This window comes from Exophiala xenobiotica, assembly GCF_000835505.1.
Source record: "Exophiala xenobiotica strain CBS 118157 unplaced genomic scaffold supercont1.7, whole genome shotgun sequence".
NCBI lineage: Eukaryota > Fungi > Ascomycota > Eurotiomycetes > Chaetothyriales > Herpotrichiellaceae > Exophiala > Exophiala xenobiotica.
In genome coordinates, this window is record NW_013562488.1 from 512,986 (window position 1) to 537,351 (window position 24,366).

General features: G+C 53.1%; 10 protein-coding genes across 11 annotated transcripts; 5 read left to right on the plus strand and 5 right to left on the minus strand.

Annotated features, from left to right (window-relative positions):
- Positions 1-1,091: 1,091 nt before the first annotated feature.
- Positions 1,092-2,080, plus strand: PV05_10899 (uncharacterized protein; the record flags this gene model as incomplete). Its single annotated transcript, XM_013454330.1, has 2 exons — positions 1,092-1,932; positions 2,064-2,080. 2 exons carry the CDS (start codon positions 1,092-1,094, stop codon positions 2,078-2,080), a joined length of 858 nt encoding a protein of 285 aa, XP_013309784.1.
- Positions 2,081-2,082: 2 nt separating this feature from the next.
- Positions 2,083-3,887, minus strand: PV05_10900 (uncharacterized protein; the record flags this gene model as incomplete). Its single annotated transcript, XM_013454331.1, has 6 exons — positions 2,083-2,274; positions 2,325-2,459; positions 2,508-2,705; positions 2,758-3,183; positions 3,243-3,506; positions 3,567-3,887. The coding sequence occupies 6 exons, from the start codon at positions 3,885-3,887 to the stop codon at positions 2,083-2,085; spliced, it is 1,536 nt and encodes a 511-aa protein (XP_013309785.1).
- A 555-nt stretch (positions 3,888-4,442) lies between these two features.
- PV05_10901 (uncharacterized protein) lies at positions 4,443-6,397 on the plus strand (the record flags this gene model as incomplete). The annotated part of the gene is made up of 4 exons (XM_013454332.1): positions 4,443-4,824; positions 4,909-4,988; positions 5,050-6,042; positions 6,200-6,397. The coding sequence occupies 4 exons, from the start codon at positions 4,443-4,445 to the stop codon at positions 6,395-6,397; spliced, it is 1,653 nt and encodes a 550-aa protein (XP_013309786.1).
- A 246-nt stretch (positions 6,398-6,643) lies between these two features.
- Positions 6,644-8,107, minus strand: PV05_10902 (uncharacterized protein; the record flags this gene model as incomplete). The annotated part of the gene is made up of 3 exons (XM_013454333.1): positions 6,644-7,767; positions 7,896-7,935; positions 8,074-8,107. 3 exons carry the CDS (start codon positions 8,105-8,107, stop codon positions 6,681-6,683), a joined length of 1,161 nt encoding a protein of 386 aa, XP_013309787.1. The 3' UTR covers positions 6,644-6,680.
- Positions 8,108-8,606: 499 nt separating this feature from the next.
- PV05_10903 (uncharacterized protein) lies at positions 8,607-10,486 on the plus strand (the record flags this gene model as incomplete). The annotated part of the gene is made up of 4 exons (XM_013454334.1): positions 8,607-9,204; positions 9,264-9,839; positions 9,891-10,027; positions 10,154-10,486. 4 exons carry the CDS (start codon positions 8,607-8,609, stop codon positions 10,484-10,486), a joined length of 1,644 nt encoding a protein of 547 aa, XP_013309788.1.
- Positions 10,487-10,910: 424 nt separating this feature from the next.
- Positions 10,911-12,124, plus strand: PV05_10904 (uncharacterized protein; the record flags this gene model as incomplete). Its single annotated transcript, XM_013454335.1, has 5 exons — positions 10,911-11,268; positions 11,317-11,405; positions 11,472-11,709; positions 11,757-11,853; positions 11,953-12,124. The coding sequence occupies 5 exons, from the start codon at positions 10,911-10,913 to the stop codon at positions 12,122-12,124; spliced, it is 954 nt and encodes a 317-aa protein (XP_013309789.1).
- Positions 12,125-12,626: 502 nt separating this feature from the next.
- On the minus strand, positions 12,627-14,734 carry PV05_10905 (uncharacterized protein; the record flags this gene model as incomplete). Its single annotated transcript, XM_013454336.1, has 7 exons — positions 12,627-12,808; positions 12,859-12,898; positions 12,952-13,301; positions 13,382-13,495; positions 13,594-13,962; positions 14,017-14,439; positions 14,500-14,734. 7 exons carry the CDS (start codon positions 14,732-14,734, stop codon positions 12,627-12,629), a joined length of 1,713 nt encoding a protein of 570 aa, XP_013309790.1.
- Positions 14,735-15,617: 883 nt separating this feature from the next.
- PV05_10906 (uncharacterized protein) lies at positions 15,618-17,183 on the minus strand (the record flags this gene model as incomplete). The annotated part of the gene is made up of 3 exons (XM_013454337.1): positions 15,618-15,625; positions 15,678-17,080; positions 17,137-17,183. 3 exons carry the CDS (start codon positions 17,181-17,183, stop codon positions 15,618-15,620), a joined length of 1,458 nt encoding a protein of 485 aa, XP_013309791.1.
- Positions 17,184-17,748: 565 nt separating this feature from the next.
- On the plus strand, positions 17,749-19,942 carry PV05_10907. 2 transcript variants are annotated; one of them, XM_013454338.1, is made up of 2 exons: positions 17,749-18,736; positions 18,814-19,942. In XM_013454338.1, the coding sequence occupies exons 1-2, from the start codon at positions 17,930-17,932 to the stop codon at positions 18,895-18,897; spliced, it is 891 nt and encodes a 296-aa protein (XP_013309792.1). In that variant the 5' UTR covers positions 17,749-17,929; the 3' UTR covers positions 18,898-19,942. The 2 variants fall into 2 exon arrangements, with proteins under 2 accessions (XP_013309792.1, XP_013309793.1); XM_013454339.1 differs by having other exon boundaries at positions 18,930-19,942.
- On the minus strand, positions 19,133-23,147 carry PV05_10908 (uncharacterized protein). Its single transcript, XM_013454340.1, has one exon. It carries the CDS (start codon positions 22,847-22,849, stop codon positions 19,280-19,282), a length of 3,570 nt encoding a protein of 1,189 aa, XP_013309794.1. The 5' UTR covers positions 22,850-23,147; the 3' UTR covers positions 19,133-19,279.
- Positions 23,148-24,366: the final 1,219 nt, after the last annotated feature.

Genomic DNA, 24,366 nt, shown 5'->3' on the forward strand with positions numbered 1-24,366 from the left:
AAGAAGTCTACATGTTGTAAGAAGTCTACATGTTGTAAGAAGTCTACATGTTGTAAGAAGTCTAGGTTGTCAAAGAGTCTAGTGTTGTAAAAAGGCCAACCTTTTTATCTGACCTCGTATGTGACCTCTTCGTGATGCTCAATCGCTCGAAGAGCATTATGAAAATCTTCTGGTATTGGCTGGATCCTTGACCGTCACAACGTCCTTCAGTTAATCTCGCCCGGTCATCGTCGATTAGACACAACGGGGATGATGTTCTGAGCCGCACAGTCTCGCGGACTCTCCCTCGATCGCCACTGGCCAGCGTGAACGAAACTCATTTCAGCCCAGAGTGATTCCTTCTCGCATTGGCATTTAACCTATTTCAGCACAGTGTGTCGGCCTGGCCTTTCGTGGCGCTCCGAACAGGCACCTTTGGCTAGGATCTGGGACGCGGAAGAGGAAGCACGGTCAAGGATCTCCAGGCTTCCGAAGGCACGACACAACGCGACGAGAAGCCGCCTCTCTGCTCTCGTACTCGCACCAACTTTTGACTACGTACTCGGTACTGTGTAGTATCAACGGATTCAGCTGCTGGACGAGGCTCCTTCCTGGTCACCTGGCCACAACGACCTTTGTGAGTGCCATCCTCCTGCTTCGGCTTTTTCACTCATGCCACGGACGGTCTGTGGCTGTGCCCGAGACCCCTGCTAGGGGCCTGCACAAATGATACGATCTGCAATCCCTGCAATCACTCACACACCTCATTAATCCTTCGAAGGAGCAATACTTTGTCACCCTCCTAATCAATGAATTCGACTCACCACACAGGGAGTCTGGACTCTGCAGGGACAGGTATGGCGTAGTATCGCCTTAAGGCTGAAATGGCCTCCACTATCTTTCCTTCCTAATGAGGAAATGCCGGAGAGAATAGATAAAGACTTCCAGCACTCACGGTATATGAACTCGACAAGCGACTCTGACGATGCACCTGGCAGTCTCAATGGCATTTACGGTACCTCTCTGTGCAAATTTTACAACAAGCAGAAGGCCTGCCAGTACCCGAGAGGAGGAGAGGAAAGAATTTTAATATCCTACAAGTCTAGCCGGAGATGCACGGTCCTGTGCAGCCAGTCCGCCGAACACAACATATTGCAATCCTAGACTGCGAACGCAATGTCCCAGCTGTGAGAGAAGTATACGGTCCCTACTTCAGCGGCATCTTCGTGTCGGTTCTAGAGAATGCCGCCCAGCGACTTGCTCTGCTTTCTCCAGTGGAAATCACCGGCTGGGATGCTATGAAGGGGCAATTTCCCGATCCAAGCGCTGTGGACGCCATTATCGTCACCGGGTCAATGGCTGGTGCGTACGACACTTATCCTTGGATCAAGCCGCTCGCCGACTTCATCAAGCTCATCTACACAAAGTATCCTCATGTCCGAATAGCAGGAGTCTGCTTCGGTCATCAGATCATCTGTCAGACTTTGCTGGAACCACATGGTGTTGTGGTCGAGAAGCACCCTGATGGATTTGAGTTCGGCTTGCAAACAGTGGTTCTCAATCCCAAGCTACTTGGATACTTCCCTGGACTTCAGAAGTACATCTCCACAACCTCAAGCCCGGATGGCACACGTGCTGCTCCGCAAGTACGGCTCCAGTTAGGCCATGGGGATCACGTTGTCCTCCCAAAACCTCCGCAAGCCCTACCAGGCCGCTGGTTGCCGGTCGGCAGCACCCAGCATTGTCATGTGCAAGGGCTCTACGAGCCAGGCAGGGTTCTCACCACTCAACCTCATTGGGAATGTGACTCGTTCATAATGTCAGAGTCCTTCAAATATTTGTTCACGCCCGAGAAGGGGTTTTCCCGTGAGGAGATCGGCACATGGGCGGAAAGCACCAAGGGCGAGCACGACTCTTTAGCAATGCAAGAGTGGGTTCTGCAATTCTTACTCGGTATGTTGCCGGAATCGGAAGCACATGCGAAGGCATGAAGAGCGCCATATGTACATTGAATATCGACAAAATACGGCTGGCGGCATGCCAGGCTTGCTCTGCGTTTACCTATTGGCATCGCCCCTGTTCAGTTTTTCAGAACTTGTGAACTCATATTGCCTTCCTCAATGAGACATAACAGTCCAAGTTCTTCTGCTTCACGAACCATACGTTCTCAGTCTCCAGTGGCCGTTCTGGATGTACCAGCGTGAAGTCGAACTTTCTCACCAACTCCGGGACCAAGACGGAGATTTCGAGCAATGAGATATTCTTGCCAATGCATGTTCGAGAGCCTGCTCCAAACTAAGAAGACTTGTCAGCCAATTCCTGCTCGCATTAATTGCCATACTTACTGTCATGATGTACCTGTTCATCTCCGATGACCTTTCGGCCGACTCAAGCCAACGCTCTGGTTTGAATTCCTCGGCATCCACGCCGAAGATACTTTGATTGGCGTGGGCAACCCAGCTGTTGACACCAACTTCGGTCTGTGTGTCGAGTTAGTAGTGGTCCTGAGCACACTTCGAAGAACTGACCTTTTCGGGGAAATAGCGTCCTGCAATCGTTGCTCCCCCTTTAGGCACAACTCGAACCATGGGCAATCCGGTAGCAGGATGCATACGCAAGCCCTCTTTGATGCAGGCCTGAAGATACGGCAATTTTTGTGCTTCCTGGAAAGTGAGCATGTCATCAGAGCCGCGCTCTTCAATTGCCCGGTCAATCTCTTGTCTCAACTGTCCCCTGTCAGCAAGTTACGATTTCTGGAAACTCGAAGCGCGGTCTCACCTTCTGCAAGGGCTGTGGGTTTCTCATCAGGCAATACATTATACCTGCCAGACTGACTGAAGTCGTGTCCGAGCCGGCGCCAATATTGGTCCCACAAGTCGCATAGACGTCTGCCATGGAGAACTTGTCCGGCTGAAGAGCGTGCATGCGCAGCAACTTGGTTAAGAAATCGTCAGTCGGCTTCGATTCGTCCTTTTCAAGACTGCCTTTTGTCTTTTGCCTCTGTCCTTCGGAGACTTGCTCTTGCATGAAACCACCCATATAATGCATTCCGCCTGAAGGAAGGAAGGAGAGAATCCAAGTGAATGTTCTATGCCATTCATGGATGACGCCAACTTTGGAGAGATACGAAAGGTACGAGTGCAAGGCGGTTATCATCCCGCCGTTGTCCTTGCCCGTGTCGAGAAAGCCGAATCTCTTGCTAAGCTGCACAGCAGAAGGTCAGTAGCGCCTTCGTCAGGAGGGGAGAAGATGTTGCAATGTACCGTGATGAGCGCAATTGTGTCAAAGGCAAAATACTGCAGCCACACCTGCAAATTGATCGGCATTCCCTTTTCTGCAAACTCGGCGAACTTCTTGACAAGCAGCTGGGCGCATTCGACAGCGTTGGACTCCATTGCGATCAGACTTGTCATCGAGTACAAAGAAGCCACCTTTCGCCGAGTCGCGGCATGCACGTCTGGATCGAGCTCGGTGAAAAGGTCCGACACCTTGTTCCTGGGATTGTTCGAGGCGATGTACCATTTGCCCTGGCCAGCTGTCAATTCGTCTCCTCTTCAGCATCCCGCGGCACGGACGTGCACACCTACCTTGACAAAGTGTGTTCCATGGCCGTAGATCACGGATATGGCATTCATATCATCAACCGAATAGTAGCGCGGGGCAATTCGCACGATCGGTCCATATTTCTTGTGTAACGCGATGTTGGTCTTCTCGAAACGACCGCTTGCAACCTCCCTCAGATACCACAGCCTGGTGAACCGTGCCAACAAGGGACCTGGAACGTCCCTCAATGGGTCGCGAAGATAAGAGAACAGCTGGTACAAGACCCAAAGTCCCAGAAGACTGCTAGCTACGATGAAGGGAGAAATGGATCTTGCTTGATCGACGAGGCTATGCAATTGAGCCATTTTTGCAGTCGTGCCCACAGCCTTGGTTCGCGACAGTAGTATTTTGAGCGGTTTCAAGAAGATGAGCGGCGTTTTCTCTGCCTTTCTACCTACCTTCCTTGGACCACGAGAGCCGACCATGTCTTCGGTAATCTGAACTCTCTCCCCACAAGCTCTGCTGCGACGGCCGCACTAGCCGAATGTAGTGTCCTTCCTCCCCACACGCTCTCCTCCCTCCAGGCACTTTAGCCTCATATATTCCGACCGGAGACATCCGGGTCTGTGATCATGGGCTTCCTCGGATATCTCCAGCCTTCGAAGCTTGGGTGTTACTCCAACACGAAAGATGGGACGGGGAAAGGACCCGCAAGAACCCACCATGCCCCAGGTTTGGGACGGAGAGACGTCTTGGAGGAACTTTATACAGTCTCTTACCCTTGATATGTTGTCACACTTGAGCAACAGCCTTAGTGACCATCTCGGATATAATCAGTTTCCGTCCCAAAGGATCTTCAGGTCTTGACAACGTCTGAGATAGTTCGTTCCTGAGACGTGACATTCATTCGACGGGCAACAATGGGTGTCCTTCAAACCCTCAACGCTCATGGGAACATGAACCTGACCCCTTCCACTCTTGATGTCCTCAAGCTCTCCGTCATCGGCATAGTTGCCATACCCATCCTCTGGATCCTGGTCGACTATGTCAAAGTCCTCCGTCTGCGTCGAAAGATGCCTCCCGGACCCTTCCCCCTTCCCCTCTTCGGCAACTTCTTCGCCATCGAGAAGTACAAGCCGTGGCTCCAATTCGAAAGATGGGCCAAGCAGTACAATGACCCGATGATCACGATCTGGCAAGGTCATCGACCAACTATCATGTGCAATGATATCTGGACGATCTCAGATTTGCTCGACAAGAAAGCGAGCATCTACTCGAGTCGTCCTCACATGATTGCGATGGGTACGTCTTCTCCTTCCGAAGGAGCCGCACGATTACCTTCTGCCCCGATTCTTTGAGCTGATACGTCGTTTTGTCCGTCTGCAGGCGACATGGTCGACGGCACAGAAAACAACCAGGTCTGCCTTGTCTATGGCGACCGCTGGCGTCTGCACAGACGACTCATGGTACGCATTGCTGCTGTGAAGAACCTGTCGCTGCCGTTCTTCTCACTGACCAATTTCTCAGCACACCGCCGTCGGGACCCAGGCAGTCCGGCCACTTCGCCACATCCAAGCCAATGAATCGAAGATCCTGGTCCGAGACCTCATGGACAAGCCTGATGATTTCGTCCTGTCGATCGAGCGGTACTCCACATCGGTCGTTTCCATCATCGGTTGGGGTAGACGTATTGACAAGATCAACGACTACGTTGGCCAATTGGCCCTGCAAGTCATGGAAGGTGTCGACCTGATCATTCCTGGTCTATTCATCGTGGAGTCCATCCCCTTGCTGGCCCGTCTCCCAAAGCTGCTGAACTGGCTGTATCCCTGGCCGCGGGCAACACTTGATATGTCAAGACATATGCAGCGGTACTTCGCTGCACTGTCCAAGGAAGGCGCCCAAATGCCAGAAGACAACTTCGTCAAACGGCTGTACAAGGAGCAAGACCAAAGCGGTCTGAGTGATGCGGAAATCGCCACGCTGACCTCGAACCTGATCGGTGGAGGCGTCGACACTACCAGCGGCACCACGATAGCCTTCATTCTGGCTATGTGCGTCTTCCGCGACGTGCAGCAAAAGGCCCACGAAGAGCTGGACAGCGTGGTCGGCCAGAACAGAGTGCCCGATTGGGCCGACGAGAGCTCCTTGCCCTACGTCAAGGCCATCATCAGCGAAGTGCTCCGATGGAGAACCGTCACGATTTTGGGCGGCATTCCACACGCACCGATCCAAGACGACGAGTATCGTGGGTATTTCATCCCCAAAGGCACCGCCATCACGGGCAACGTGTGGGCCATCCACCGCAATCCCCGCGAGTTCCCGGACCCGGATACCTTCAGGCCAGAGCGGTACTATGGCGGTCGTCTGGAGCGGCCGTACCCGAATAAGCAGGGCCACAACGCCTTTGGCTGGGGTCGTCGGGCGTGCAGTGGTCAGCCATTGGCTGAACAGGGTCTGTTCATGACCATCGCCACACTGTTGTGGGCGTTTGATATGCGGCCTGGGTTGGATGAGAATGTGAGTTTGCCATTAATTGTCCCCGTTCTTTTGTGTCCCATGTATTCGCACACACACACACCCAAACACACACACTTGACCTACCTGGGTGTGCCAGCCTCGGGTGTTTTGGGCATGCCGTGTACAGTACTAACACACCACCTTTTTCCCATGTTAGGGCAATGAACTCAAGCTCGACACCAGCATCGATGCGTTCACCAAGAGCGAGAATATGAGGCCCGAACCGTTCAAGGCACGCTTCATCCCGAGGTCGAAGGAGGTGGAGCAGATTATTCGCGACGAGGCCACTCGTGCAAGGAGGGAATTGACTGTGTTTGATGGCGAGACTAGATTGACCATGGAGAATGTGCCTTGATATCGTCGATCGACATGACAATTTCCAACACTCAAAGAATGTGGTCAGATTTGCCACTTGCGTGGGGTGCTTGCACTGGAGTATTTTGAGGTCGAAGAGGATAGTGATAGTGATGCACCGAGCAGAATTTTCCCTTGGTAACCGTAAAGCCATGCTGAACTACTAAGAGTAGTACTGGCAGGACGGAATACTAGTCATAAGGCTCTCCTTGTCATGATAATGCAAAGTTACTACTAAGTAGTACTAGGCAGGGTTCACCAGACACAATACTATCTTAACGTAACTATAACTTCGACGTACCTAGGTGCGAGGTAGTAGTAGTTTTGCGCTTCAGTGTCAACAACTTGGAGGCCTCGTCAATAACCATATTCCTCTCCATTTCCGGCACCCACTCCTTCAGCACCTCGAGACTTCCCTCCCCTTTCTTCAACTCGGGAAAGTCCTCTTGCATACTGACATCCAGACTGGGACTCTCGCTCAGCTCGACGAGCGGCTTATACGGCATTTCCACCTCGTCGAATTCCAGCACGGGACTGACACACGCATCCGTCCCATCGAACACTTGCCTCCATTCGTTCATGGTCTTGCTTCGAAAAACACGCGCAAAAGTCTCCTTGGTCTCACTCCAGTGCTCTCTATCCCATTGTCCCTGTCCCGGCATTTTTCGGTCGTCCAGACCCAGCCCAGCCAGCAGTTGCGCATAGAACTGCGGCTCCTGGGCGCCGACCGCGACAAAGCGTCCATCTTTCGTCTCGTAGACCTCGTAAAACGGCGCCGCACCGTCCAACAAATTCTCCCCCCTCGGTCGGTCCATGTTCTGCCGTCCGTGCTGCTGTCTGGGAAAGGTCGCCAGATAAGCGCTGCCGTCCACCATGTTCGCCGTGACGACCTGGCCCCTGCCGCCTGCGCGCTCTCTGTGCATCAGCGCCATCAATATCCCCGTAACACAGACGAGGCCGCCGCCCGCAAAGTCGCCCAGGATGTTGGCAGGCGGGCTTGGCTTCTCGCCCATGCGGCCCAGAATGCTCAGGATGCCCGATACCGCGAGATAATTGATGTCATGGCCCGCGCGGTGTCCGTAGAACCCGTCCGGTCGGAACCCGTGGAGGTGTGCGTATATTAGGCGCGGGTTGAGACGGAGAAGGGTGTCCGGGCCCAGACCCAGGCGCGTCATGACCCCCGGACGGTACGGGTCGATCAGGACATCGGCGGCGCGGACGAGTTCGAGAAAGGCATCGCGCGAGGCGGGGCGTTTGAAGTCGATGACGATACTGCGTTTGCGCCGGCACAGGGTGTCGCGAGGCGGGCCGAAGGGCGTGATGAGTCGGTCGATGCGCACCACGTCGGCGCCGTAGTCGGCCAGGATGAGCCTGGAGTTATTTAGTATAAATGAGTATCAATGAGTATAGATGTGCTGGAGGGGGCAGGAAAAAGAATATGAAAATCAACATTTAGGGTCAGGAGAGGCAAGGAATGAATGTATGGACATGTAACATACCCAGCGAAAGGGGAGGGCGCGAGCCCGCCGAGTTCGAGGACTATGGTGAGAGACAAATGTTAGCAAGGCTGAGCCTCAGGTGTTGCCGGGACTAGACTGGAGTAGTTGGGAATGGCGAGACAGGGTCGCAATGCCAGCTCTGTTGCATTTCATGGACCGCGGACTGTGGTGTGCTTACCTTTCAATCCACTCAAGGGGGCAGTGGACGCCATCTCTTCTTGATCCTATATTTTCGAGATCGTCGAAGCTTTTTTGATCCGTCGTTCGTGCCGCAAAACGTGATGCATCAATCCTACAAGTCCGTACTCCATACCAGTCTCAATCTGTGTAGGCTTACCTAACGTTCGAGCAGTCGCCAGGCCATTGACCATGGATACAGTACTCCGTATTGCCCCACATGTTTACTCCACTGCTAGTGAGGCTTTTCCCCGAAAGCCCCAGCTCACCAGGAAACGTGGAGGCATGGAGTAGCTGATCCCTTGCCCGTTCTTGATTGGAGATTGGAGCCATGTCCGAAATGGAGGGCACTCACACGAACACAGCTTTCATCAAGGAAGCCCTGGAGGAGAGGTGAGATGAGAACGACCAAGCTGAGAATCCAACACGAACGTCCTGCCGAGCCGCAGCCTTGTCCCCAGCTTCGGGCCGAACTGACTTCACGACAATCCGAATCTATTGATTTTGAGCATCAAGTCCACCTAGAGAAGCAACATGATATTCAACTCCGAGTATCACATAGATATCCCGAATGAGGACATACTTACCTTCCTGTTCAACCGGACACGGTTCCGGGGCAGCGATCCGATATGGCTCGATGCAGTGAATCCAGACTTGCATGTCACACTGTCCAAAGCCAGGGAGCTAACTCACCGTATCGGTCAAGGGCTTCGAGACTTGGGCATTGGCGCACAACATGGTGCGGAGGACATTGTTCTGTCATTTATCGAAAATCAAGTCATGGTTGCCCCGACGCTTTTGGGAGTCTTGTGCGCCGGAGGCATTCACGCCACATGTCCCATGACAGCAACGACGTTTGAGCTCACCCGACAAATCAAGCTCAGCAGTCCGAAGATCCTTGTCTGCTCTCCACAGACGAGGAAAGTGGCCGAGGAGTCCATTGCACAGTCGGGGCTTTCGAGCATCCGACTCCTCGTTATGATGTCCGAGACCCTGGACATCAGCGACGCCAGCGGCAAGTCTATCGTCAGCGATAGACATCTGCAGTGGCGGAGAATGACGGATCAGACTGAACTCGAAACCACCACAGCGTGTTTAGTGTATTCAAGTGGCACGACCGGTGTTCCGAAAGGTAAGCAGCTTCACCATCTCATCGCAAACGATGTGACGGCTCATTCTTTTCCTGGATAGGTGTCCGAATCACCCACTTCAACATAGTATCTAACTTATGTCAAATGGCGTTCCACTTCGACCACTTTGCGCTCAAGGCCATCTCCGACGGCGAGTACCTCCGTATGCCCGGCATCATGCAGAACGCTGTGGTGCTCGGCATCACGGTGCAAACCATGATGGCCATGCAGTGCGGCATGCAGGTGTACATGTTCGAGAAATTTGACTTCAATTACCTGATCGAGTGTATACACAACTACAAATTATCCGCCTTCTTCATGGTTCCTGCCATCTGGAATAGGATTTCAAACGAAGGCACCAAAGAGGATCTGGCGAATTTCCGGTTCTGCATGAGTGGCGCATCGCCGTTGCCGCATGCTCTCCAGTTGAAGGTACAGAAAATGCTGCCTCAGGGCGTGATGCTGAGAGTCAATTGGGGAATGACAGAGACGACCACTGCGGCAGCACAGCCGGCGCCTACGGAGGTTGATACTGAGGGAAGCTCGGGAAGGCTGTTACCGAATCTGCAAGCTGTTATTATCGACAACGAGGAGAGGAAGCTGGGCGTCAATCAGGCTGGCGAGTTGTGTGTCAGAGGTAAAATCCTAGGGATTCCGTGAGGTCTGATGCTTTGCTGACGTGCTGTAGGCCCAAACATCATACGCGAATACTTTAAGAATCCAGAGGCCACGAAAGCTGCATTCACCCCGGACGGATGGTTCCGTACGGGTGACATTGCATCTTTCTCTCAGGACGGGAAGCTGTTCATCGTGGGGCGATCAAAGGTAAGCGCCATCACCTCAACCGGGTGCGAGACGGCCTCGACGACGATAGGCCCCCGGAAATTCATCTCATCACGATATGCCAGTTAGGCTATCAATCAGGAAATTGTTGCTGACTGCCGCACGCAGGAACTTCTCAAGTACAAGTCCCATCAGATCTCCCCGACAGAAGTCGAGGCCATTCTAAGCCAGTGCCCAGGCGTGGCAGATGTTGGAGTCATTGGTGTACCCGACGGCAATGGCAACGATCTGCCGCGGGCGTACATTGTCACCTCAGCCTCGGTATCGGAAAAGGATATCCATGAGTTCTTGAACCCAAAGGTCAGTGTATACAAGAGGCTGCGCGGTGGTGTTGTCTTTGTCAATGAGATTCCACGGAACCATAACGCGAAGATCATGCGGAACGTGCTGAAGGAGTGGGTGGAGAAGGATGGAACAGGTAGCCCTAGAGCAAAGCTGTAATGGCAGTAGACCTCGGGCGGCGACGCAATCCATGCGCAGGGTCAGACTCCTGGATAACGCCTGGACTTTGCTTAGGGCTCTTGTGTGGCTTGCATGCCCATGGTGGGTTGCCATGGGTGGGATAACCGGCAAGGCTGTCTTGTCTCCCGGTGTAGATTTGGAGAAACAAGGCTGTCGTGCCTGGCATCACACCTCGCTTCTCTGCTGGTCTTCATACCCCACAATCTCGATTCCGAGGTGAATGTGGGGTATGCATGAAGCCTGCATTGTGGAGGACGTGCCATCGAGCCTGCAAATGTGGCTCGAGCCTCGCAAATGATTCATAAAACCAGCCAGTCAGTAAAGTAACGATATCAGATCCAGGAAGCTTCGGTCGGCATCTCATCATTGTTTTCGCAGCTTGGACAACGAAAGACCTGGAAATATGGACCCCGCGAAATACGGCATCAGCACTATCCCTCTGAACCACGAACCATATGGCCCAATCAAGCCTGAGGTGCTAAAAGGCGCCAACAAGGATAAGGTCGCCGTGGTGACGGGTGCTGCTCGTGGGATCGGACGAGCCATATCCGAAAACTTGGCGAACTCTGGTGCGAATCTTGCCATCATCGACCTCCTCGCCGAGCCTTTGCAGGAGACAAAGGCAATCTGCGAGAAATACGGTGTCAAGGTCAAGACTTACCCTTGCGATGTGACGGACGTGCCGCGTGTCAGAGCCGTGTTGGATGAAATCGTGAAGGATTTTGGTCCCATTGAGTGTGTCTCCATGCTCCCTGCGCTTCGTAGGCGTTGGGCAGTGTCATCAATCTGACTGTCCTTCAGCATTCTAGTCAACAATGCTGGAGTATCGCCCGGCAAGCCACAATGGATGGAAAGTTTCGAGGACTTTTGGAAAACGATTGAGATCAATTTCAAGAGTGTAAATCTCCCCACCTCATTCTATGCGGGCATTCAGATGGCCGGATGCTGATATTCGAGTCCTCAGCATATGCTCACAATATGGGCGGTGTTACCAAGCATGCGAGAGCGCAAGTCCGGCGTGATAATCAACATCGCTTCTCGCGCTGCGACGGTTGACTTCCCCTTTGCGATAGGGTACAACTCGAGCAAGTGCGCAGACACACGAGCCATTTCGACATTGCAGGAGGAACTGGATCTTGACAACCTGGACATTCAGACTTATGCCCTGCATCCAGGCGGTGTATACACAGCCATGGCAGCCAGTAAGGTTGAACTCTCTCCTTCCAAGTCGGATCTGACAGTGTGGCAGAGGAAGTACGGCCGGAAATGGTGGAAAAGTACCCCCAACTCACGTCACATGGCACAGACTTCAGAAGTCTGTTCAAGGATCCCCCGGAGCTTTGTGGGTAAGTGGAGAGCCCCTTATTTGCCTTCGGAAGACCACGGTGCTCCTTGCAGACTCTTGAGCATCGTTTTCATAATCGCGCACGGCTGACGTTTTGTAGTGCCACATGTGCGTATCTCGCGACCGGTAAGGCCAAAGAACTCAGAGGAATGTATATAGACTGCAGACAAGATATACAAAGACTGCAGGCCGCAGGACGAGAGAAGTTGCAGCAGGATGGACTGTATACTCTGACGATGAAGTTTTTGGAAGGGTATAACAACGAGCCTTGAGGTCGATGTCATCGGTCGTGCCATCAGACCAGACTAGAGCCGGGAATAAAAGTAGTTTATGATGTATCGCTCGCCATTTGCCAATGGAGTATTCTTGAAATCGGACTTTTCCCCTAGAGATTCCCTCAACATCGGTGCCATGGTTGATAGTGCAAACCAAACATGGGCCACGAAAAGTTACGATCGTCCATGACACTCGGGATCGAGTAGAAATGAAAGCCCAGGGTATGGTGCAGGGGACTGCCCAAATGAAGACGGCGTGTCGACCAACCATGATTGAGTTGGCAGTGTACGCGGAGGGGTGAGAGAGAGTGAGGCATTTCGAAGATTTGGTAGAAATATTCCAAACATATTATGTACTAATGCCAAGACCTCACACCGTGACAAGGCTACGAGGCTGAGGGCTCATAGACAAACCACAGTAGCATCAACTGCTCCCACCCGTTTCTCGAGGGGTCCTCCTTAAATCCGAATCCTGTTCCATTACCACATTCTCATTGGCCTAGTGAGTACCGCCTTCTCCAAAGGTTTGATCCGTCTCAAGACGCAGCTTTTTCAGGAGGTTGTGGTGGTGCCAGTAGTTGCGGTATTTCTTTCCCCAGACGTAGATCGGAATACCCAGGAGGCAGAGAATGGCTGTGATACCTGCCATTGTCCCTGCCATGTCGAGTGCACCATCTGTAGCTGCTGCTTGTCAGTAAAATGACCTGCAAAGGGAAGGAAGATAGTCGTACCCCACCAGTTAATGACATAGTTTGTCAAGCCGTAGAAGAACTGTGGATGGTTAGAAACGAGGTGCGATACACTGAGACGGAGGTCTTGCTTACAAAGTTCTTGAAGACCATGTTCATGATGAAAAGCTCGGTGCTGTGTTGCCGATAGGCATCAAGTGCCCATTGCGTACAGAAGGAGGCAATGGCGGTCATGCCGAAGAGCATCAGGCCCCACAAGAAGCAGACGAGGTAGATAGAGTCGCCGTTCTCGACAACTCGTCCCCAGCCAGCAAGACCAGCGACTGCACACACCATGCCGATGGTAAATACTGGAACGAGGCAGAACTCCGGCTCATAAACGCCCTTATTCTTGCGGGTCATGAATTTGGCAAAGGGTTCGGCCACAAAGAAGGGGAATAGTGCGCCGAAGAAGCCCCCAATGAGCGGACCTGCTGACATGTATCCTGCATATCGTTAGAAGCACGTGGGATAGAGGTAAAGCCAAAACCGCGAGGGTTTCCAAGTCTGTAAGGAGAAGACTTACCTATGGTGGATGCACCGAGGAGATAAGGTGGCGAGGCAAAAATGACACCAGAGGTGATGGCCACCACGACGTAGAAAGCGATGATAATACCAGTCATAACGATTTGATATAAGCCTGTGACCCGTCAGACAATTGTAATGCGAAAGTCCAAGAACTTGGAAAAATTGTCCCAGGATGGATGGACCCCGAATTTGAGAAGGACATATACTTACAGCCAACGTTTAAGAGGATGGCGACGGAGGCTACAACCATTTTGAGAAAATTGTCCTCCGTATAGATTCCGCTGTACAACGCGAGTTCTTTGACGAATGATCTCTTAGGAGGAACGGAGTCGACCGATGCGAGGGTAGTTGTCCGTTCAATGTCGTCTGTTGAAGCTTCCGCGGACTTGGAGGGATTCTCAACGTGGCGCGCTGCTCGCACTTCGATAGAGGCAAGCTTCTCAAGATTCTCCTCGGAGCCAGCGGTATCGGTCTCGTAAATCGCCTTTCGCCTGTATTGTGTCTCAGGCCCAAACAGAATGACCAAGATCGTTTGCAAAGCTCCGAATGGTAGGCAGACGTAGAAGTTGTATCGCCAGCCTGGAAGAGACCATCGTCAGCAGTGATTTAAAGGCTTCGTGAGAGCAAACGTACCTAGATTGGCCGTGATAACACCAGCAATGATGGAGACCCCGTTTGAAATGGCGGCCAGAAGGAACATGGCAACGGCAACTCGAGGTCCTCGCTCATGGACGAAAAAGAGGTCGCCGATGGTAGCGATGGCCAAAGCTTCATAAGCAGCCAGTCCAACACCTTGAAGGATACGACCAGCGAGCAGAGTGCTGTAGCCAGAAGCTGATTCCGAAATGATGATACCGACGGTCCCAAAGATAGAAGAGGCAACGTACACCGGACGCTTGCCATATTTTCGACCGAGAGCAGAGACAAATGGACCACAAGCGCCAGTGCAAAGCAACATGTAGCCGGAGAGCTGTGCGATGGCGGTTGGGGTTCGGTGGAGGTCCAAGGCGACATTGACGACTCCAGCGTTGAGCAAAGGTGAAGGAACGCAGCCATCTGCGAAATGTCAAAAAGATCTCCTTGTAGATGCTCCTATTTTCAGTAAAAGAGACTTACGGATAATGACTCCAAAGAATATAACAGAGAGCACGAAGTGCTTCTTGGCAGATGACCAATTCAGAGGATCATTAGGATCTTCAGACGGTTGAGGGGCTAGCACAATGTGCGAGTTCTTTCCGGTGCCATGCTTCAGGCGGCCAGTCTGCTGTTCGGAATGAGCGGCCTGCTGGTCGAGCAGGACAGTTCCTGAAACATGGCCTGCGTTGGCAGGTTCAAGGACTCCGAGACCCATTGTGGTGCGATATCGATGATGTTGTAGAAGATTGCGACGCGGAACCAGGAATCAGGAGCCAGGAGCGTGTGGCAGGACCGTTCCTTATGTAGCAAAAGAACCAAGCTTGCGGAGAACGTGGTCCATGAGTGGGACTCCCCCGGAAACCTGGGAAATTTGGGGCAATGCCACCTGACATATGCATGGGCCCCTGTCTGGTTACAGCCTAGTGAGCCCTGGAGTACCCCCATATTGCCCTTTCTGGATAATGGCCTCTCCTTGGGCCAGTCCAGCCTTGTGAATTGGTCAAGCGAGGGCATTCACGAAGTTTGGAACCGAAAGGTAAAAGGCAACAAACTCCTGGGGACGTTGGGGGATATCTTGGAGAAGACAGGAGAACAGTCCAGGATTCAAGCAGTCGTCGCAATGCAGGTTTCCATCCTCTGAGCTGGCAGTGTAGTCTCAGCCAGGAGCAAACACCCAGGTTCGATATCGGTAGGGTGGGGTTCTATAATGCACTGGTTGTGTCGAGTTTGGGGGAAATGTGTGATGACCGGCACACCGCACACAGAGAGCTCTTCACACGATTACACTCTTCCATAGTTGTAGTCCGCGACTCCTTCGAGTGCGCAATGGCCAGGCTGCAGGATTGTGATGATCTCCTCGATACCCAGGACTCTTTGGAGGCGAACTGGCAGCCGGCAATAACGTCAAAATCATGCAGTAACAGAGCCGCAGCCCTGCCTGACGTGCTAAGGTTTTCTGCGCGAGGTTGATTGAGAGTTCTTTCTATACCCAGGCACGCTGCACAACTTGCCCGCTAAGGTGTATTCCCACTTCCCACATGGCATGCCCACGCATATCCTGGCTCGCATGGTTTCGATCGCCGGGGGACCCTGCTCGATCAATAGACTACTCGTGGTGTTAGCACTGTAAAGCCGCTGCGGATTCCGACGGCACTTACTGCCTGGGATGATTCTCCATTTGACCCGCTTGCAGTAGCGTTCCCAATCTTTGCCGTACTTTTGTCGGCATTTCTCCTCGTCTCTTAACTCTCTGTGGACTAGCAAGACACCAAAGTAGACGATGTAGAAGTAGGTAAAGATCATCCCCCAGCCTCTTGCCGCCCCTTGCTTCACTTCCCTCGTCACCGCTCCAGTAACCGGGTTGGTGTATGTGTGGATAACATAACCAGCAATACCGGTGGGCAAACAGTAACTAAAAGACATGATCCAATCGCCGCAGTAATTGATATGACGAGCACGACCCCACCAGCCAGAAACAAGCAGTTTCGAACCTGATTCCGTGGAGATGGTTTCGAGATGTGAGACTCGCGGATCGCTGGGATTCGTACGAAAACGGTTCTTCTCGTTGTTGGCTGAACGGAAGATGTAATAACCAAGGAACTGGACCGCCAGGACGCCTACAATACCAGTGATTCCCAGGGAGAACGGATAGACGGCCAGATAACGTGCTGGAAGACTGTAAATGAATGGCACCCATACGAGATCTCCAAAGGCAAGCATGAACCCAAACCCGTCGCGGATAATGTCAATTGTGGTGAGGATTGCCGGCTCCATGTAGAGAGCGTCAAGGACGTACAGTGCTTGGAAAAAGGTGATCAATATGATGGAATCCGTCACATGTCCATGTTCCTTGTATTGATGAGCAATGAATGCAAGATCGAGTATGATATAACCCAGCAAGCCGGGCCTCATCTCCATGAAGACTTTGATGTCGAAGACCTGGCCTCCCGCAACAGGAACCCAGCTAGGCACCGTGAGTCGGGGGTTTAGCTCTCGACCAATGAAGAAGTCATAGAGCATGTTGCCAGTATGCCCACCATGGGCCAATTCGCGGTGCTGCGGGTTGGGCTGCCCAGCTCGAGGGACGCCGAAGGAAGCCAGGTAGACATATGCGGATAAGACGTAGGAGATGACCAGATTCGCCGTGAGCAATTGGGGGAACTTGTCCCAGATGAAGGTCCAGACCACAAAATCCGCACCCTGGATTGCGGTACCGACAGCTAGACCGGCAAATATAAGAACTGCAGAGTTGAACGCATTGAATTTGTAGTGGTGCCTTCCCCCTGTTGCAAGTGTTGACCCGTATACTTCTTCACCTGGTAGACATAGCTGCAATACCAGACTGACTGCATAGTATCCCAAAGTCCACGCCATGACTCCTGCATCGAACAGGCCGATAAGACCTTCTTCTGGCCATGGGATTTGTGCCTTGAGTTTTGCAAGAGTCAAGCTCTTGGGATCCAGGAGGGCCGGTGCAGGACAACCCGAGACATCGTTGCAAAGAAAAACGCTGGCGTAGGTAAGGAGCGGCAGTCCGAAAACTATAAATGCAGCACCTGGACTGAGCGAGAATTAGCAGTCAAGGACATGAGTGCCTGATGGTGTTTGAACACGTACGGTCCTAGAAACTCGTATTGCGGCTTCTCAGCCGACTTGACCCCCATGTTGCCGTGTTATTGAGCTTCGTGAACCACAAGAATCGTCGCATAAACCAAAAGTGCAGCAGAATGTAACGAGTGAGTCTGGAAAGAGTCCGCAGTCAGAACCGTAGACTTGTAGCACGAAGACTCGTCTGTTTGTTAAGATCTCCGTGGATCTCTAAATAGTACAGAGTACTGTAAAAATTGTTCGGGAAGTCCTGTTGCCGAATGAGATCATCATGCACGTTGCCGTCGCGTTTCAGTTCGCGTCGTCGAGGAAAAATCAATATGGCGGCTGCATGTGGGTAATCCGGGCACGCTAAGATGCACGGCTCGCACGGGTGCTGCTTCGTCCTGCATGTCCGGTCCGGGGGGCTTTCCTGGGCTGCTCAGGGCAGCAGTTTGTGTAAAGCGCACCCCTAAAGTTCACCTGGGCCGCCTGGTATCTTCCGGTTCCCCCCTGCAGAAACCATACAGGTAAGCACGACTGGCGCCACCAAACGATAGCGGCCGGTGATACGGGAGTACTCGTAGCTGAAACTGCGCCGCCGTCACTCTATATCGTATCTTAATGTTCCTATCTCGATCCCGGATTTCTACAAAAAGTCCCATCTCTCCTGGATCAGGTATATCCCACTGTACATTTACTGATCGTCCAGGCGCAGCATTCACTTGCTCTGCCCCATCTTCTCACGTTCGTTCTCATCATCATCGCCGCAACTTCACTCATCAACGAACTCGCTGAAAGAACTACTCGGGCGGAAAGAATCATGTATATTCCTGCCACGATATCGTTACTTCTCCTCTCCTTTATACCTTCGAGTGTAGCTTCCTCCGAAGCAAAGCCAAAGCCACCTCCCAAGCCATGTACCATACATTCCACAGCCACCGGTTCCTTCTTCGACTTGCGTCCATTACAACTAGCCCTAGATGGCACAAAATATCAGACTGCAACTAATGAGTCCTTCCATGCTCGAGGATTTGACTATCCTGCCAACTTCACAATGAACTTTTGTGGCCCGGTCGTGGAACCTCTGGACGATGTCGAAGGAATTCCTTCTTCAAAAGTCGCCAATGTGTCGGCATTCTACAAAAATCAAAGAGGAGATATCTACAGCATTGGACAGCAGAACGATGAGCTCATCTTTCGGGGCAAGAAGTTGCTCCTAAACTATACAATGGGCTCGCCTTGCCCGGAACTCGACGAGGATGGCATTCCCATCGACGAGGATGTCATGGCGAGCAAAGATCACAAGAGAAGGAAATCAACACTCTTGTCCTTCATCTGTGACACCTCTCCAAGTCTCTCGACTCGTCCGGCCATATCATTTCTCGGCTCTCCTGACCACTGCTCTTACATCTTCGAAGTGCGCTCGAGATACGCCTGCGGCGGAACCACGCAATCTGAAGAGAAGGGCACATTGGGTCCGGGCGCCGTCTTCGGTGTCATACTCGGTATTGCGTTGCTGGTGTACTTGATCGGTGGCGTCGTTTACCAGCGCAACGTGATGCACCAGAGAGGATGGAAACAATTACCCAACTACAGTGTGTGGGCTGGCTTGTTCAGCTTTATCTCAGTAAGTCCATCCCCTCTCTTTGTTTAGTATTTCGTGGATATTGGGCCATTTTCCCTTACACACTGTGCTACTCATAGAGGCCTTTTCTTCTCCGTCGCCCCAGCCGACAAGCGCCAAGTCCAAGGATCGGGATCTACGACTTCAAGTCCAACTTACCATAGCTGCGCTGACATCATGTTACTTCACAATCTAGGACATGTTCGTCATCCTTTTCTCTTCTTGCACGCAGCGAATGCCCGGCGGAGTGACTCAACTCTTTGCGGGCCGTCGAGGATACCATCGTGTCGGAACCGACGAGCGAGTGGGCCGAGGACGTACGCCAGACGATGAGAACAGACTGATTGATCAGCTCGACGAAGAGTGGGAAGATTGAAATTCACAGCCCCGGAGATAAGATGAGGCTCGCAGCAATTTGTTGCTATACCAGGGAACATTATATGGCTGAGCGAATGGCACTTTGGACTTGAATTTCAAGCCAACGTAAATCCCAAGTGACTCAATCCACGCAGGATCTTCCCAGCTATTGATCCGATGCCACAACTGTTAAGCAGGAGGCTTGTGATCGGGGAATTGAGAGCCACTGTCACTTCCCATACCAGCACCAGCAGCAGGCATGTCACCGAAATCCATACCGTCAAGAGCGGTATTGCCAAATTCATCCAGACCGCCACCATAATTCGGCGGCTCAATGTTGAAGGGCAACAACCACGCCGAAGAACCTGTGTCCATCATGCCATTTCCGCCAGCAAGAGGGTCGTTGTACCCAAATCCATTCAGATCCAGTTGTTCCCAAGGATTGGTATTGCCAAAGGTCTCCATCGAAGTCGAATCATTGTTCAGATTCGCAAGGCTGGGAGTACCATGGTTGGTGTCGTTGGAAGGGTCGATGCCGGTGTACGCGCCAAAGACCATTTGTCTGTCAATTGCTGGAAGGGTATTTATCCAGTTCATGTTGACATGGGGCAAATTGTCAAAGCTATAAGGGTCAGGACCCTGGGACTGCCCGCCCATCTGTGGTGTCTGGTATAGCGAGGGTGACGTGGTGTCGAAGTCGGCTGGGTTGAATGGTTGATTGACATGGAGTTCTCCCGCATTGCTTGACAGTCGCGGCCTTCCTTGCTGCGGTGCAGGTTGTGCTTGCTGTGCAGCCGTCGTAGATTGAATAGAGCCGGCTGGTGCTCCGGAAGCAGAAACAGAAACAGAGGCATTATTTCCTCCACCTTTCCCGTCCTTCTTGTTCTCCGCCACGCTTTTGCCGCGCCTTCGTGCGATCTTCTTGCCTCTCTGTCCACTCGGCCCGTCGTCCGCTTTACTCGGCGGACTTAAACTCGCGAAGAACTCCTCGACAGATTGCAGATCGCTGCGTTGCGACATGACGGCTTCTGCGGTGCCGGCTTCGCGCCTATACTCGAGATGCGACTTCTCCCAGTCGCTCTCGCTCACCCCGTGCGGGTACTTGTCGAACCAATCTCCGTACTGGAACATGGCCTTGCCCGAGCCCGCGGACGAGCTGGCGCCGTGCGCACCACTTTTCGAGTCACCACCGGGCGTCTCGGCGCGCGACGGCGGCGCGCTCGTCCCTGTGACGTCGAGGTCCATTGGGATTTGGATCCCGCTATTGCTATTATTGCCTTCAAGACCCTGGCTGGAGCCTTGGCGGCGCAGCATATTCGCCATCAGCAGGCCGTTTGCGTTTGCGTTTGCCGAGGAGGAACTCATGCGGAGCGCGGCGTCTGCGAAGGCGCGATAGTTGTCCTTGACGCTCTCCGCCATGTAGTGGAACATACCCCAGTACCTTTTCATGCGGGTGAGGTACTTGTAGTTGTGCCGCAGGTTCTCTTTGGACGCACTTTCCAGCGCGGCGTTCTTGCTGAATATGCCCCAGACGTGGACCGTGGCCGCTGCGTAGGCGCAGTACCCCGCGAACGGGACCGTGAGGGTGTGGCCCGCGGAGTCGGCGATGATCTTGGAGATCAGGGCCGCGGACTCGATGACCGTGTTCGCGCTGTTGCTGAGGAAACTGCGCGGCATGCCGGCGGCCGTGTAGGCGTGGTGGTGTGGCCGGCGCGAGGTCGATGGCACGGTGGGGATGGCGAAGCGGTGCAGGAAAAGCGACGTCTGGGCCAGGACGATGTGCAGGAAGAGGAATTGGTTAGCGAGACGTTCGGACGCGTGCGTTGCGAGGTTGTCCGGTGTGTATGTCAACTCGGCGGGCAGAGAGGATTTGAGTTGCGTGATTTGTCGTTGCAGCGTCGCGAATTGGGACAGTGTGTCCCATATCGGATGCGGATCTTTGTCCTTCCCGCCGAGGTTGAGGTATTTGACGATGCGCTTCCAGAGCACGACGCCTCGGACGATGTACGCGGACACGCCCATGTTGGATTTCGCCTCGGCGGCAAGGTCGGTCGTCGTGTTGGTCTCGAGCGAAGAGGAAGGTTTGGACGAAGACATGGGCACGTTCCCGTAGAGGTCCTCTGTTGGACCGGGCACTTCCATCTGGAAGTGCGACTCTTTGATGGGCAGTTGGATCTGGTAGTATTCTTCATTCAGGAAGGAAGGGCGTTCGGTGCCGGAGGAGTTGAATGTGTCCATGAGGTAGCAGGCCCACATTGTGCGGCGGCGGATCTCGCGGTCGGTGAAAGATAGCTCAGGTGGTTTGAGACCCTTCTTGGTTGAATCGTTGGCGATTTGATTGCGTCCGAGAGGGTCATGGTCGAGTTCTCGGTGCAGTTGGAGTGCGTAGCCCATGCGCATGGCTTGGCCGCCGAACGACCATGACAGACCGCCCTCGCAGGTGCCAAAGTAGTGCAAGCCCAGCATTAGCATGGCCGTCAGGATGGTGATGTTGGGCTCGTAGTGGCGTTTCTCGACGATGCGGCGGGCGGGTGTGGCCCATTGTTCACCACGCAAGAATGCTGGTTCGGTGCTGACTTGAGGATGGGTCGAGAAGCGCGCGGAGATGGCGCACACGGCGAGGATGAGGACGGGAGGGATGGTGCCAGCTTTGAGTTTGCGCATGAAGCTGGGTTTGTGGAGGAGCAGGTATGATTGGCCATATACGCAGTCGAAAAAGACTTCCGCGAGATGTTCTTGGATATGTTGTGGTGGAAGTGATTCGGAGCCTTCGATGAAGAGCTTGTTTTCGCCTTCTCGTTGTTTTCTGAGGCCTGCAGTAGGATCGAGGAGCGTGGTTTTCTCTCTAGGATTTCGCCAGTCATTGAGTTCTTGGGTGAACGCTTCATCTGCGGAACGTTTCTTGGGTTGAATCTTGTCTTTCTTCGGTGCTTGTCCGGGGATTGGGGGACGGACAGAAGCGCGGCCGGTGGCATTGAGATCGGGGAGTTCATCTTTGGGAATGACACGTATGACTCGATCTTCCATGCGCTTGAGCCTCTTATCGAGCATGGCCATGTAATCTGTTCGTGGCGCGGCCTTCCTCGTGGTGACTTTATAGACACAAGGGATTCTGGCCCGTAGACAGTGCTTGCAAGCAGGCTTTTCACCCGAACATTTGATCTTTTTGCGTCGACATGCTATGCAGGCCAGAGGTAAGCGCTTCCTTTCTTTGCCCGCTTTAGTTTTCAACTCGCTCCAAGCTGGTATGTTGTCGTTGTCTTTATCCGGTTTCCTGTCCAGCTCGGCCGCACTGGCAGGCTTTGGGGGCGAAGAGTCTGCATTACTAACCGCTTGATTGGCCGGGGTGTTTGACGTCCACTGATTGAGCGCTGCTGCTCCGAAAAGATCGTGGTCGAAAGCAGAGTCAATGCTGGCAAGGCTGGCGCGGTGCTGTGGACTGGGTACCTTACCAGGAGGGTAGGGGATTTTGCCTCGGTTGGCAAAACCTTGACTGTTGCTTGTCCGAAAATCCGGTGGGACGTCGATGCCGCTATTGCTGCTGCCGTGCGGACTCCCTGTGAAGGGAAAATTGAAGTCGAGCGAGCCGGGAGATGAAGTGTCGAATGCAGATGGATTCGACGATCCCGGTTGTTGAGAATTCATCAGCGTATCGATGCGGGGATTACGCGCATCTGGAACCATGTATCCCGGATTCGAGAGAGAAGCTCTGCGATTGTCACCCAGACCAAATCCAGGTTGACTGGATGAGCTGGTCATACTGTAAAGTCGGTCAATGCTGACAAGCCGACGGCGACCTCATACCCTCGAGATTGATGACAGCTGAATATCAGAGTTGGGGATGATGAGGATTGTGGAGCGAACCGGACCGAAGGCTGTCGCGCGAGAGCTGCTTTGTGCGGCGATTGGATGACAGCACAATGCGGGGATGGATATGCAGGCGATGAAAGCATGCATAGGAACTCGTGCTACCTTCGCAATGGCGTCGTCGACCAGAGAAGAAGACGTACGACAAGGCTGTGGGTGGTGACGGCGAGGTGGCAAGCGTTTGGAGTTGAGGTTGGTGTACGGAGTAGTAAGGCACCAGTAGTTGGTGCCAAGGTGCCACGAATGTGGGCAGCAAGAGGCGGAAAAAGGCCGGGGTGCAGTGATGGGAAGCTTTAGACAGCCAGTGGTGACAGGCACTACAGGGTATCCAGCCAGCCAACGATCATCCCGGCGAATGATGAGAGGCGCGATGTCATCCACAGGGAGGCGAATGGTAAAAGTCAGTAAGTTTTGGCGGCGATCTGGGGAATAGGAGGAGGACAAGAAGTTTGATGGAGGAACACCAACAAACGCCCAGTAGTGATGCAGGGTGTGGCAGGGTCAGATAGAGGACACGAGGAGAACCTAAGCGACGTCAAGGAGAAAATCTCCAGGCTGCTCCAGGCCTGTTAACCGGGTAAAAGTAGAGGCTAGTGCTACACGAGGCTACTAACGTTAGGCAGCACGAGGAGGTTGATGCCCGCTGGGTGCTGGGTGGTGGCAGTGGTGCTCGTGGTGCTAAGCAAAAGGGAGAGTGGAGGGGCGGAGGTGCTAACGACCTGCCTCTTCCGGCATCGAAGTGCGAGCTTCCCGGGCGAGACTACCTGGAGCTTGCATTAGTTGCCGTGCAAACAGCTCCTCGTCCAAGGGTATGATGGGGTCAAAGCGCAAGGTTCGAGGCAGAGCCAGAAGTTTGATGCTCGCGACTGCAACAGATAATAAAAGCTACAGTTACTTGAATATTCAAAGGGCCCTCAGTCGATAAGCAGAGTTCTCGACCTCGACCGCTTAGCTCTCTTACAGCTATTTGCCAGGAGAGCTGTGGTGTTTTGGGCCGCCCTGCCCTTTCGCCTTTTGCCGATGACGTGGAATTTCAAGGGCCATCATGGGTCTGACTCCTTCATTTCCTGTTGCTTCAGGCGATGCCCTACTCCTTTGGCTCTCATCCCAAGGCACGATTGAATTGCTTTCTGATGTCTAAGACTGCCACGAACGAAATTTGACTCCTGCGAGTTTAGGCTCGTACGTGATATGAGCACGTGATCTGTGGGGCTGTTCCAGTTTCAGGTATTGTTCTTTTGCAGAGCAAGTTTGCTTCACCTCCTCGACTTTCGGTGTCTCATGCTTGACTGTCATGGCATGATTCAGAACATGTATATTTCCGTGAAGGGTGAGACTTGTTCGAGACCCGTTGAAGGCTCTTTACAACCAGCTCTGGCTGTTTTGGCCAGCTTCGGCCCACCTTCCGT